Source organism: Gymnoscopelus braueri (assembly GCF_963280865.1).
Source record: "Gymnoscopelus braueri genome assembly, chromosome: 19".
Taxonomy (NCBI): domain Eukaryota; kingdom Metazoa; phylum Chordata; class Actinopteri; order Myctophiformes; family Myctophidae; genus Gymnoscopelus; species Gymnoscopelus braueri.
The window spans coordinates 11,085,404-11,100,227 of record NC_137621.1 but is presented as its reverse complement, the minus strand read 5'-3'; the positions used below and the strand labels follow the sequence as shown (position 1 = coordinate 11,100,227).

The window sequence follows — 14,824 nt, the reverse complement described above, 5'->3', positions numbered from 1 at the left end:
TTCCAGGAGACGGTGACAGCTGCTCGGATGAAATGGAGAGGTTATACAACCATCTGAAGCAGGCCAGCCTCTCGCCCATAGGAGACCGCAAACCCTCCACCAAGAGAGACTTCAGAGCCTCCTTCATCAAACGCTGCAAAAACCACACCATCAACGACAAACTGCACCTCATCAGGACCCTCAATAGCACGCTAAAGGTAGAGCGTCACTAAATCACTTAAAAGACTTGTCCATTTGTTCATTATAAGACCCAATTACTAAATGCCAGTCTCCAGGTTTTCTTCAGAATATGTATGACACGGATTTCATTCATGCAGAAATACTTTTAAAATGTGTACATTGGAATAGACACTATGGCATTAGGAGCCCACTAGTACGGTGGTTCTCAAACTTTTTAAATTTTCAAGGACCCCATAACTCTGAGAGTGTACAAATAGAACCATTTGGTTTCATTTGTACACTCTCAGTGTTACAGACCTGTAAGGGTCCATTTGAACCCCCTTCAAGGAACCCTGAAGGTCCCTCAAACCACTTTGAGGACCACTGCACTAGTATACATTTAGGACTAGCTTGTTATGCGTTTCTGGTAATATTATTGTCCACTCACTTTGTATATCCGTGGTAAAACAAATGTTTTAATGAAAATGTCCATCACAAGTCTGCATGGTGATGACCGCTGATAATAATGTTATGTTATCAATGAAGTCCTAGTATTTTGCCAATTACTTGGGGCCCACTTGAAATATATCCTCACGGCCCACCCAGGTTGGGAATGGCTGCAGTAAGAAGCATGTGGATTCTGTAGGATTTTACTTTTATCATCATCAATGATAATCTGACTCTTCTGTGCTTCTCTCTTCTCGTCTTGTCGTCTTGGCCAGTCTAAGGAGGCGGACCTGCAGACCCTGGAGCAGGTGCTGTCAGATCCAGAACTGACCTCAGACAGGTTCAGAGAGTGGAAGGAGGCAAACTCACCCCTGCACCAAGAGATCTGTTTCAAATATGGCCAGCAGGGGGCAGCGGAGGAGCTGCCAGCCACCACCACAACAGCAGCAGCAGCCATGGCTGCCCCTGTGGTGGAGACCAGTTTATAAGAACTATAGAGCCCGACCGATGCCCGTCCTGATTTAGGAGAATCCTAGACCTCCGATTAGCGATGTTTGATGTGTGCAAAATCTTCTAATCCGTTTCAAAAACGTAGATTTGATTCATGTTTCTAATTGAGAACACTTAACTTATAAGCAAACAAGTAAATGAAAATAAACAAGAAATTCTTTATTTGGACAATTTTTATAAATTCAGTCCTCTAAGTAAAATAATCCTCCTCCTCTCCACTTTCAAGCGACACTAAATCTGGTACAGTAACATCTCCTAAATAAGGAAGGAATCATGTTCTTTAACTTTAACTTGAACTTTTACTGCGGGTTCATTTTCACATCTACTCAGACTTTTGTGTCTGTGCACATCAGACAGTTTTTAAGTTGCTTGGTTCAATATTTAGATATTTGATATTCATTTGATCAGACACACCTCTCCTATTTAAGCCCATTCAATTTAAAACTCCACATTAACCATATTCGATTAAATTGAAAATACACGTCCCTGGTTCTGGTGACTGGTTCATTTTAATGCCTTTTAATTACTTTTTTAATTTAATTTAATTTTACTTTTTATTTATTTTATTTCTATTTTAGTTCTATATTTAAAATGAACAAATCATTAAAAATGAACAAATCATAGATTCTTTATATATTAAAATTAAACATAAACTGAAATTAATTTTATTTAACCGCTTATTCAAAGCACACAATGCATTATGTGGTGGCACTGATGTGATGCGTTAACTTTTTTTAAATGTCACCTATAATGACATGGCCAAAATGGGGATGTCAGGTTGAGGGGTTAAAAACTCGGGACGGTACCGACGTCCTCAAAAAAAGTCAAACATCTATATCGGTCGGGCTCAAACAAGTACTGACTGGTTTTACTTTGTCTGAACCACTGGACTGCGTATGAATCTTCTGGACTTAAAAAAAAGGTGGTACACTTTTCTTATGCCGTGCACGTGTATACACACAAGCATGTGTACGCACGTGCACTGCTCTGAACACATGTCAACGATGTCAGTGGAGAAGAAGTGCTACCTATCAAATGGACGTTTCTATATGAAGTCTGTGCGAGCGTTTAATGTAAACACATTTTATGATTAGGCGGTCACAGTCAAATGTGAAGTGACTGATTAGTATTACTTTTGACTGTATGTATGACAAAATGAACACATTTTATGGTTGTTTTTTTTATTTTATTGTACAGCTATTCTGTGGACTTGTATGCTTCACTCCACTTTTAAGAGTTGGAATGATGAAGCGTGTCGGGGTGAAAACAAATGCATGGCTGAAAACACTCCTTTTTACAGTACAGTATGCATTCTTTGATTATTAGTGAACAATGTTTTTTAGCAGTTTTTTGTCGTATATTGGTGCTATGCACTACCGCTGGCTTTCGTCTTGTTTTCTTAGCGTTGTCTGGAAGCATTTGTTTAGATGCTGTATGGTATTTATGTCATGATGATACTTCCCATTTGGAATGTCCATAGTGAATTACCACAGGTCTATGCTAATACAATAAATGTTTGACTCAGATTAGGCTGGTATGGTCTGTTTCCTCTGCATTTTATATTAAAGTGATATTTTTTTGTTTTAAAAAAAGAAAGAGGGAAAAAAATATATATATATTCCAATAGCAATCATTGCTATAGTATAGAGTTTGTTGGTTCAGTAAGTAGCCTTGGGAACCAATGGTTCCTGAGCCATGTGGCCCATAGGTCCAAGTGCAAGTACACCCCCTGGACATGACGCTAGTATTCTACATGGACTTGAACATCCAATCCAACCCATTGATGCTGAGTGGCAAGCAGGGAGGCACATGGTGCTGTATTCTACAGTAATTGGTGTGACTCGGCTGGGGATTGAATCCCAAATCTCCGGGCAGGTCACTCTAACCACAAGGCCACTGAGCTTGTCCAGCTCTTTCAGGTGGGATCCATAGACTGTAAAAAGAATAAATATGGACGAAAGGGCCGTGATGTCACCCATTAGTTTCTACAGACCTCTATGCTACAGACCCGTTGTGAATCCTCTACTGTAATCCAGCGAAAAATGGTGAGTGCAACCTCAACTGGTGTTCTATTGGTGTGAAGGGGTGCGTCTTCACTCAGCAGAACCCAATCACAAGCCCTGAAAGCATACCCTGCTTTGACATCAATTTTAAAATCGATTGGCACATCATCAGACCTAAATGTACTCTTCAACTTATTTATGCCCATAATGACTGGCTATCCACAGATCTTGTAGAAATATTAGGTCTTAAATGTTCAAATCATGTATACTTTACATTATTTCAGACCATAATGCGTTCCAAAGCAAACATTTGCAAAAAAATACCCAATTTTACGTTGAGGGAACCACAATGTGCAGGTGCCCACTGTTCCCGTTATGTTCCATATTAGTTTTGGTCATAGACCTTCCACGACGGCAGAGGAAAAAAATACCTCTTCTATTCTGTAGGGTTGAGGAAAGGGCTGTATGGTGGTGGAAGCCGGGCAAACATTTACAACATGAATCGATGGTTGATGTTGAACCACTGGCATATCTGGACACCAGGGTGAAAGCTGACCTTGTCCCAAACCACCACAAACGGGATGCAATTCCTGCTGATGAACCTGCTGCTCACACTCAAACAAAAAATCCGGTGGTATCAACATTCACCGCACATGTGCAACCCATGCACTCAGTTTGAAGTTGAACTGACTTACACTTTCTCACTTCCAACTCGTCAAATAGCGGGCCCCATGGTCAACACCCCAGCGTCAATTTTTTTCCTAAGTTTGAATCTTGTACATTTGCAATTTTATGATCTCCATAATGTTTTGACTGTAATATACCATCGTAGGGCTGCTATCATTTGTAATAACTGATATTATTGACTGTAAAATAGCAGTTTTCTTCAAAGAAATGTCTGAGCAGCTTGTTTCTGTGTGGGCGTATATTTTAAAGACAGCTTTTATTCTGAAATTCCACTGAAGTACCTTCCGTATGCTGATTGAAATTAGTTTCAGAAGATAGTTTAGATATGTATAAATGTTTAACCTGTATATGTATGTACTGTATATATGACCCAGAAGTCATATACACATGAAGTATATGCCAAGTGTTTCAGATTTAATGATATATATGTTTTATATACAAACATACATCGATTTATGGAGTATAGATGTGAGTGTTTCAGTGTGTGTGAAAGTGTCTTGTGCTCCATGCCATCATGGGAGACCCGTAGCTCTGCAAGGTGGTGTAGGGGAAACATGACACCCTTTTGGTATCATTTGGATTTGATTTCCTTGAATGCAGACCGCTTCTTTGTGAGCTGGGCACTCATATCTGGGAAGATGAAAATCGTACTCCCTTGATAAGACGGTTGTCCTTGTTTCTTCACCAGATCCACTACCCGTTCTTTCTTACCGCGTTATCATGGGATGGGGTCGCTCACTGGCCGCTGGTTTTTTCAACATGGGGTGTACGATTTCCAGCTGTGGAGGGGGGGGGTCATGAACCTGCTGTCGGGAAGTGTGTCTACCAGCAGTTTGGACATGAACTCGGTGGCAGATCATCCCTCACAGCCCTCAGGTATTCCCACCACACACAAGTTGTTGTGACGGAAGCAATTGTCAAGATCATCTAGCTTTTCCTGGAGGATTCTATTTTCTCGTCCAAGGTCAGCTACATCGGCCTCCAGGGTGGTAAGTGAGTCTGTCACTATGATCCAGCTTGACGGTCTCTACCTCAGCAAGGCGTTTACTGTACTGTAGGACTCAACTGTTCATTTCAACCCAGCTAAAGACAACTGCATAAGGGACATCTTCATCAGTGTTGCCATTTCTTCGGAGTATAATCACATGGTCCTCCACCATTCTAGCTTGGGGTGTCTGGTTCGTCTTTCCTCTAAAACTACTCTTTGTTTGGTTGACAGACATTATATGGCTGTTTCCAAAATGGTGTCATCTTTACGTGGAATTTTAACATCCAAATTAACTTTTTAGACATTTACTATTTGAATGAAATGAACTTGGGAGCTCTCCATCTCACGTCTTCCTCAGTGTTGTCATATGGGAATCTCCAGCCGCTTGCCTTTCAAAACTTTGGTAATGTAAAGGAAGAAGAAGTCAGCGTAGAGCATGGTCTGGATCAAACCGGCCGCGATGGCATTCACTTCATAGAAGCCCTCAGAATAGTAACGCCAGATCCAATTGATGATATAGAGGGCTCTATAGAGACCGAGGCAGAACAGGTAGTGGCTCGTAATGGTCTCGGCCTCGCCCGACTTACTGATCATGAAGAGTTGGGGCAGGATCGCCACGGCCTCCAGGTAGATGGAGAACGTCCACAGGACCTCGAGCGGAGAAAAGTGATGGTTGATGAGAACAGCGAGGACTCCTACAGGACCAACAAGGTACTCCATTCTGAAGGAGTCGTGGTTGTCATCATATGTTGCCCTGAACTTCGTGTAGATCAGGTAGACCGTAGCATAGGAACAGACGATGTAAATGATCTTCATGCTCGTGTTGTACAGGGAGATGACGCCGGTGAAGAGATCCAGGTAGCGAGTGGTGTACACCAAAGCGAATAGGATCTGGCTTCTTCCAGATATACCTGCACACGACCTGCTCGTCCATATTTTGAGCAGCAGGGTGATGATGGCAGCCAAATGAGACAGATCGCCTGTTAACCTGAACAAGTTCATCATGGCAAAGCAGAATGATATGAACGAACGGATGTGAATTGAGAAGACGTCGATGTTTTAAGGCTTCCCGATGGATAGGTGACGCCATCATGATGTCACAACAATCTTGTCCAAATGTGGAGGGACAGCGAAAAGGTGAATGTGAGTTCTGAGACTGCTCACACGTGGAAACATTTTCACACAAAAATAATATGGGAGAAATATCCAGGGATTTACTTGACTACTTGGCCTACTGGAAGCGTGTTCAGGGAATTTAGCGTTGGTCGGTCCAGTAGTTTGCAATATTCGTCGTTTTCGTAGTTTGCAATAGTCTGCAGACAGACACAACACAGACAGACACACACACGCACAGACAGACAGACCCTGTTGTAGATGGGATCTCACCTCATCCATGTCGTCGTGCTTGGCTATGCAGTCATGCGTGTACAGGGAATAAAGGAGAGGGCTCAGCACACATCCCAGAGGGGCTCCTGTGCTGAGGGTCAGTTCTACTTAACTGGTTTAGACACTTTGATTACTGTATCCGAACCGCAGTCAGTGTGTTACTGTGATGATGAAGGTTACTGGTAGAGCCGAGCGTTGTTGCATCACATACGTCATAACACAACACCATACATCATACGAGTCAGGTGTCCTATATAAGGTCGCCAAACTATAACTGTGTCATTTGTACATTATGTCATAGTTTAAGATGATATCCTATTTTGGTGTCGCTGCTGTTGCAACTGTTTCATTTGTGGCAGGTTACCTTTACAAGATGTCAAGAGGGTCGATGGGACAGGAGCTTCTTGTGGCTGAAACAGACTTTGCCACCACCTTCAAAGCTCTCCAGAAGATGAACCAGGTGTTCATGCCGGAGCGTGAGAAAACCGAAAAGGAGAGAATGGCGCTGATTGGCCAAATTCGGGCCATGGCTGAAAGGTTCCTCTCTGATGACCAGACGATGAAAGAGATGATTGGCAAGAAGACAGATGAGAATTTGAAGATGATCAAGTTTGAGCATGAAGACATTGTCCCCAGCCAGGAGCTTCTGGAGAAATACAGACGATTCAGACATGAAACAAATGAAATAGAAGAGACACTGTCGACCATGTGGACTGAAAAGGAAAGGAAGTGGCAAGAGCAGAGGTTGTTGTGGTACAAAGAATGTAATGACAAGATAAATATGATTTCAGACCTTCGGAAGAAGCTGAGTCTGGGCCATGGACAACTGGATTTCGCCTGGAATAGACTAATGGCCTATGCCAAAACGAAGAGATGATGGAGAAACCTTACCGCAAATGTGAAGTGGATTTAATGAAAATGGAGATTTTTCTTTAATCCACGCATAGAACACGACTGAGTCAAACAAAGTATCATTCAACGTGTCCTTTTTTCAACAGATCTTACAGCGTAGAAGTAAATCCTAGAAGGCATTTAATCTAGAAGAGGGTCTGTGTGTCTGTCTGTTTGTGGCTGATCTCGCAAACCCACTGATTAGCAACAGATATTTTGCGCATTTGTGTGTGTTTTTTGTGTAAATATGTTTTAGATTTTGTGAATTCATACTCTCATATCCACTGTCCTGCCGTCCCCCATAATTGGTCAGAACTATTTGGTCATGAATATGATGTGATCAACATGAAGTCAGAGATTCACAGGGAAGCAGGCCTTTTTTCTGAAGTTTTTTCAGCATGTTATTGACGTTTTCGATAGCTGGAAAACAAGACAAACAAGGATATTGACCTGAAGAAGGTGGGTCTGAGATAACAACAGCATGCACAAGAATGTGATGCTGATCGGTGTGGTGGTTTTGAGAGATTAGCTATCCTTACCATCTGGCATGGACACGACAGGATAGACCTTTATTGATGCTGCGGGGGGAATTCAATCGCAGAGGGAAGCACAGCAATTAACATACAGGCTACAGAGTAAGATAAATACTGTAAGATACAGCAAGGGTAGTGATACAAAACAACTAAGGAATAACATCACTAAAACACCATCATTAATGAACAATAGTACATGTCAGTATATACCCATTACAGTAGCCTGGACTATGCAGAAACAAAATACACAAGTACAGGGTCATTACAGTGTATACCTTATATATGTAAGCAAATACACACAATCACAGTGTCGTTAAAACATCAACAGAATACACTTATATTGTTACAGTGTCAACAGTAAACCGCACCCTACAGTGTTACTGAGGAGCAATGGAATACATTGGTGAATCAGTGATATTATGATACAGCCTCCATGCAGGAATGTCAGTGTCTGTATGGTAGTTATTAGTTATTAGTCTAATGGCCGAACAGGGCGACCATTGTCTGCCTCATTGTACAGTATATCCTCATGGCTAAGTCCAGGACCCAGCTGCAGAGGCTGGGGTTGAGTCCTAGGTTCCTGAGCATGTCTGTCCCTTATCTAACAGTCAACAACAGATGTAAATTACAGCTGTGAATTGCCTTTATTGGAACAATAAGGTCTTGAGTAGCTTCAAAGACTATACAAAACATGTCATGTTCAACATAAAAAAAACTAGGATTTTTCCACATAAACCATTTACATCTATTACTGTATGTTACACAGTTTTACAACATTCTCGCTTAAGAGCTTTTATAACATTACGTACATCATTTCTTATGAGACACTGAATAAGAGGTTTAACGTATACAATGATTTATGTATGGAAACTCTCCAAAGAATTATTCACTCAAAAAGTAATTGTATTATTGTCCAGGACAAGCCTATAAATAATGCCTGGATAAAGCCAGTCATGAAAGTCAAGCCAGAAATCTTCGGAATACATATAATGGGAAAATAAATGCTTTCATTGTCACAAATCATACAATTATTACAATCTATCCCAAATAATGGCCATAACATTTCACTTATGGTATAAAATGTTGGAGTTATGGGTTAGGGTTAGGTCTTATATACAATTGTGAAATGAAATTATCATTATTTAATGTTATTAAAATATATTAGTGTTTTGTTAGGGATTCCAATGTTCTTGGATCATAGTTCTTGATAAACCCAACATCTACATCGTATGCCATGATGCAGCCGTTACTGGTAATAGTGACTAAATACCCTTTTACATTCCAAAAAATGTCAGTCAGATGTATCTGACGTATGACTCAGCCTGATCCCAGCCCCTCTTTGACTTTAAGGCCTACATTATAAAAGTAAAGTTATGAATCCATCCATGTAAAGTGTGTGTCTGTTTGTCCAGGGATATTGGATGATCCAATATCCCTGGACAAACAGACACACACTCACAGACGGACTCTCTTATAGACGGCTAGCTCCATACAGACAACAGAAACAAACTACTGCCATCCAGTTGAACGGAGCAACAGGGAATGGAGCGCAGTGTTAGCGTGTAGATCTGTTCTTTTTGACAAGTGACTCCCTCAGAAGGTTACTGGTAGAGTTGGGCATCATGGCGTCATCAAATACGTCATGACGAGCCGGGTGTCCTATATAGGGTCGTCACACTGTCTCATTGCATCATCAGATGAAGACCCGCAATACTTTTCCCAATAAACATGACTATCATAGCTGGAACGTTGAAAAACCTACGGGCACTCTCTGCCTTGTTCGTTCGTAAAGAGGATGGTGATGATGATGATGGTGATGATCAAAGTGTGGCTCCTTCTGCGCACTTGGGTCCCGGACACATAGGACCTCCAACCAAAACTACGAAAGAGGCGACCACCGTGCATGAGAAGAACACTAAAGATATCTGGAGAGAGGAGGAGGTGACAGAGGGCTCCCGTCATGATGAAGACCTGGCCGACCCCCGGCCTCAACCCGACTATGAGATCATCCTGAAGCAGAGCGTGGGGACGGAGGACGTGTTCCTGGGCATGAGCAGGAAGGATCCGTCGTCCATGTGCTGCGAGGCCATGCTGGTGAGAGTCAAACTCCCGGACACCAAAGCAACAGACGTGGTCCTGGACGTGAGAGACACGTTCCTTGATCTGCGGACTCCAAAGTATAAACTGGGCCTCCATCTTCCCCATGCGGTCCACAGCCAAGAGGGAAAGGCCCAGTTCTACAGTGAAAAGGAGGAACTGGAAGTCACCCTGTTAATAAACCGTACTCACATTTTTAAGTAACATACTTAATCAATACATTAGATTACATAGACCATTTCCTTTTCTAAAGCTAGGTGCCGAAGGAGCCAGCTGTTTTACTGTTTATGAGTCAGAACCATAGCCTGTCCAGTCTGGACAACCTGTCCAGTGGATGTCAGAAACCAAATGCAAATGTGAATTGATTGAAAATGTTGATTTTTTTTCAAATTATTGGCTCAGGAATTATTGGAATTAATCTGCCACTAGAGAAACGCGACTGAGCCAAGCCAAGTATCATCGAAGGCATCTTTAGTTTTTTTTACGGCACGGTTCTGAAAGAGGTGGTCATCTATGAGATGGTCTTTATTATGCCCATCTGTGTCTGTCTGGGGCTACTCTCACAAACCGCTAGTAGATCAACGCCACATTTCTTGTGCACACTGTCACTAAAGGCTATTAGTTACCTAATTTTTGTTTATGTGTTCTCTATACGTTTTACCTTTTTTTAAATCACATTTTATGCTGCTGGTGCCAACCAGGCCTTGCTAGTTGGGGCTTGGGAGGTGGTTTTCAACCAGAGGGCCCCAAAGATACTTTTTGTTTAGGGCCCCAAAAAACCTTAGGTTGGCACTGGTTGGAGGTGGAGCCCATCCTTACAACCTGGCCGCAACCCGATAGGAAGCCTAGGATACAGCTGCTCAGGCTGGGTTTGAGTCCTGGGTTTGTGAGTCAGTTGTCTGTTTTACTATGTTAGTTCACTGTGAGGTCTCTGTAGGTCAGTAATATTAGTTCACTGTACAGTATGTGAAGTTTGTTCTCTCTGTACCATGAGGTGTGAGGGTACAGTATACTGTTTGTTACTATGATAGTTCACTGTCACTGTGAGGTCTGTTGTCTCTATACCATGATGTGTGTCAGTATATACTGTGTTACCTCACTCACTGCACTGTATGTGGGGTGTTGTCTGTCTCTGTAACATGTATGTATGTCAGTATGTACTGTACTGTGTTACTAAAGTTAGTTCACTTTGTTATGCAACCCTAGATCCTGTGTCCTCGGCCCTGTGTGTTTGTGTGTACTCTGAGTGTCTTAAAGGGAAAGTTCAACCCAAAATGACTTGTTTTCTATCAATTACACACACCATGAAGCCTTGAATTCATGGAGATTTTTTATTATTTTTGTCTCTTTGAGTCTCTTTGCGTCTCCTACCGGATAGACTCCGCTGGTCATCAAATTATTGGCTTGAAAATGTGACAAAAAAAAATCTCAGTGAATTCAAGGCTTCATGGGGTGCGTAATTGATAGAAAATAAGTCATTTTTGGGGTGAAGTACTCCTTTAACAGGTCCTTGGCTGGGCGGAGTTTTCATGGGTTACTTTAAAGGAGTAGTTCACCCAAATAATTACTTATTTTCTATCAATTGCACACCCTATGAAGCCTTGAATTCATGGAGATGTTTTAGTTTTTGTTGCATTCCTGAGCCAATAATTTGATAATTTTGATGATGGTCAACAGGAGACTGAGTAGGAGACTAATTTCCATGAATTCAAGGCTTTACGGAGTGTGTAATTGATAGAAAATAAGTACACTTTTGGGTGAACTACTCCTTTAAATCCATTTCAGTCTGTGATCGATCAGTGTGTGTGTCTCGGATTGGATATAGAATTTCCCCAGCGGGAGAAATAACGGTATTATCTTATCTTAACAACTGTTTGTGAGGTCTGTTGTCTCTGTACCATGTATGTATGTCAATACTGTGTTACTATGTTGGTTCACTGTAGGCCTATGTGAGGTCCATTGTCTCTTGACACTTCTAACTTGGAAAATCATTGCATCAAGAAAACTGTTTTGTTTTTAGACTTGAAATAAATACTAGATATAACTTTGATACTACCGATTGAAGGCATGGAAAACCTGGCTTGGTCTGCACTCTGCACAACAAGTGTCTACTGGTTGCTTTGAGCCACTGGGAAGTTGCTAGTCTCTTTGAACCATTGGGTGGAATATCAGAGGTTCTCAACCCTTTTAATTTCAAGGACTCTCATACCTTTCAGGGATACAGACCTATTAAGGGGCCAATTTGGATCTCCTCAAGGAACCCTGAGGAGGGACCCTGGACCTGAGAACCACTGGGGTTACATTTAGTGAGGTCCATCATGTTTGGGGCTGTGGGGTTGGTGTTGATTTTATTTTTCAGGCCTGGATTTGGTCACCACCTGTAATTATTATTATTATTTGGTCACCACCCTGTAATTATTTTACCTTATTTTTGGCATTACAAGACTTTACAGGGGCGGCCATAGCTGAGTGGTTAGTGAGCCCGCCTAGGGAACCAGAGGCCCTGGTTGCCCCAGGTTCGATTCCAGGCTATCCCAGCATATGTGCCGATGATATGAAATTTGTCCCTGAGCAAGACTCTTGACCCCAATTTCTCACAGGTTCTCATTGGAAACAAGACCGCAAGGACTTTCATGAACGACCTGTTAAAAGGAATTATCCTTATCCTTATCCTACAAACTTAAAATTTCAAACAAAAATCCACAATTCATGTTGCACAAAGACAGACCTCTCTCTCTCTCTCTCTGCCCACTGGGCACACAACCAGTGGTGTAAAGTAACTAAGTACATGTACTCAACTGTACAAATTTCTATACTTTTACTTCTACTCCACTACATCTGAAAGGAAAATATTGTACCTTTACTCCACCACAATTATATGAAAACTTTAGTTACTAGTTACTTTGTAGATTTAGATTATTATTACAAAAAACATACATTACCCACTTCAGCCCTACATATATTTCGGCCATTTGAAAATAGCAGATCTACAAGTTCACACTGCGTCGCACTGTGAGCTTGTAGATCAGCTATTTTCAAAATATTTTTTGATACTTTATGAACTTATGAAAATTATGCACAATTAGTACTTTCTACTTTTGGTACTTTAAGTGTATTTTGATGCCGATACTATTTTTACTCAAGTACATTTTGAATAAGGCTTGTAACTTGTAAGTATCTACATTGCAGTATTGATACTTTTAAGTAGAACATGTGGGTATTCTTCCATCACTGCATACACAACCAACGGACGTCCATAAGACCTCCATACGACGTCCATACGACGCTGTGCGCCAACCGACCCGACAAGCAGCTAGCAGCTGCGTTGCAACAGGACGTTGAAACGACGTCGACACGACGTCCATACGACGCTCTGCGCAACCACCCCGACAAGCTGTGTTGCAACAGGACGTTGAAACGACGTCGACACGACGTCCAAGTCGGACCCTCTGTAAACGTCACAATATGACGTCTCAAAAAGACGTCCATACAACGTCCATACGACGTCCAAGTCAGACCTGTCACAAAACAACGCTGATGGGATTAGTGACTGAAAATGAATTAAGAAATGGTAGAAATAGAATTACATTCCTCCTCCCCCCCTCTAAATCAATACAGCAACATTTGATTTCTATCTTAGGCCTAACTACCATAAAGAACATAATTTGCAAAGCAGGCTAAAATAATTATGTCAACAAGGACTTTTTTTTTATTAAACATTGATCACCAGTGGTGGAAAAAGTACGAAAATTCTTTACTTAAGTAAAAGTATCAATACTGCAATGTAGAAATAATCAGTTACAAGCAAAAGTCTGAAATTCAACATTTGATTGATTGATTGATTGATGTACTTTATTTAGTAAGACATGAGAACAACAGTACATGGAAGTACAAATTCACAATACAAGGTCTACTAAACTGGAAGACTCATTAAGCACTGAGCTTGTTTAAGATGAGATCCCCATGCACACAAATCATGATGACATATAAGAGACAGACAGATATACACACTACTATACAGAACGTCATACAATCAGCTTACAGGTTACTGGTATGAAGAGTGAAAAATATGTACAAGAGAAGAAAAAAAAGGGGGGAGGGGGGGTAGGTTAAGACTTAGACAGGGGCCATTTTCGAATTGCAGCCTCCTGAAGGTGTATCTTTAGGGCAGTTTTGAAAGTGAGTAGGGTTTTACACTCCTTTAGCCTACTCCTTTTGGTAGGGCATTCCACATTTTTGATGAATAGCATGAGAACGAGTTCATTCCCTTTGTTGAGCCAAATCTGGGTTGAACATGATTCGTGGAGCTGCCTCTGGTGTTATGATCGTGGACTTCATTAAAATTTTGGAAGTATTTAGACAAATACAGGGGGATCCCAATGTTGTGGTGTATCTTAAAGACCAGGCCCATAGGAAGTTGCTGTACTCTGTCCTCAACCCTAAGCCATCCAATCCTAGCAAAATGAGATGGGTTTTGTGATTGATTGAATGAATGAATGAATGAATTAGTTTATTTCGGTCATTAAGCCATGTACAGAGTTTGTCATTTGATATTTCCAAGGAAGAAAAATAATAAAATTCATGGACCGAAAAGGTGTAGGCTTGAAGCCGTAGCTTATAATGCCTACCCTTATGATATTATAAAACAAACAATAACAAGACATCAATCAATAAAAAAACAAAGACAAAGACAAAATTTGTCTTTTCATCTACAAAAAATAACATGTAATGGTTTATAATATTTTTTTATATTTATCTACTATGTTATCTTTAAACATTTTCTTGAATTTATAGATAGAACTGCATTTCTTTAGGTCATTTTCACAACTATTCCATATTTCTCTTGCCATAACCGATGTACATCTCTTTTTAATATTTGTTCTAGCTGTAATAATTCCAAACATAAGTACACCCCTCAACTCGTACTGATTTTCTTTAATTTGAAACAGATTCTGAATGCATCTTGGAAGCAGTTTCTTTTGTGCTTTGAATGCTAATAAAACTGTTTTCTGTGCTACTATTGAGGCCAAGAAGTAGCCTTACTAGTTTGTTTTGGGATGTTTGGAGCCTTGTTTTTAAGGCCTTGGAGGTCTTGTGATACAATGCGTGGTGTGCACACTGGA

At 41.0% G+C, this 14,824-nt stretch overlaps 3 protein-coding genes across 3 annotated transcripts in view; 2 read left to right on the top strand and 1 right to left on the bottom strand.

Annotated features, from left to right (window-relative positions):
• Nucleotides 1-2,642, top strand: part of LOC308074913 (connector enhancer of kinase suppressor of ras 3-like) — a 97,741-nt gene extending 95,099 nt beyond the window's left edge. The window contains exons 24-25 of the mRNA XM_080414441.1: nt 7-197; nt 882-2,642. Of these exons, the coding sequence (XP_080270567.1) occupies nt 7-197; nt 882-1,094 (404 nt within the window). The 3' untranslated portion in view covers nt 1,095-2,642. The remainder of the gene's footprint in view (nt 1-6; nt 198-881) is intronic.
• A 2,515-nt stretch (nt 2,643-5,157) lies between these two features.
• On the bottom strand, nt 5,158-5,796 carry LOC308074660 (ER lumen protein-retaining receptor 2-like; the record flags this gene model as incomplete). The annotated part of the gene is made up of 1 exon (XM_080414167.1): nt 5,158-5,796. One exon carries the CDS (start codon nt 5,794-5,796, stop codon nt 5,158-5,160), a length of 639 nt encoding a protein of 212 aa, XP_080270293.1.
• Nucleotides 5,797-9,332: 3,536 nt separating this feature from the next.
• On the top strand, nt 9,333-9,905 carry LOC308074659 (dynein axonemal assembly factor 6-like; the record flags this gene model as incomplete). The annotated part of the gene is made up of 1 exon (XM_080414166.1): nt 9,333-9,905. The coding sequence occupies one exon, from the start codon at nt 9,333-9,335 to the stop codon at nt 9,903-9,905; it is 573 nt and encodes a 190-aa protein (XP_080270292.1).
• Between the last annotated feature and the right edge of the window lie 4,919 nt (nt 9,906-14,824).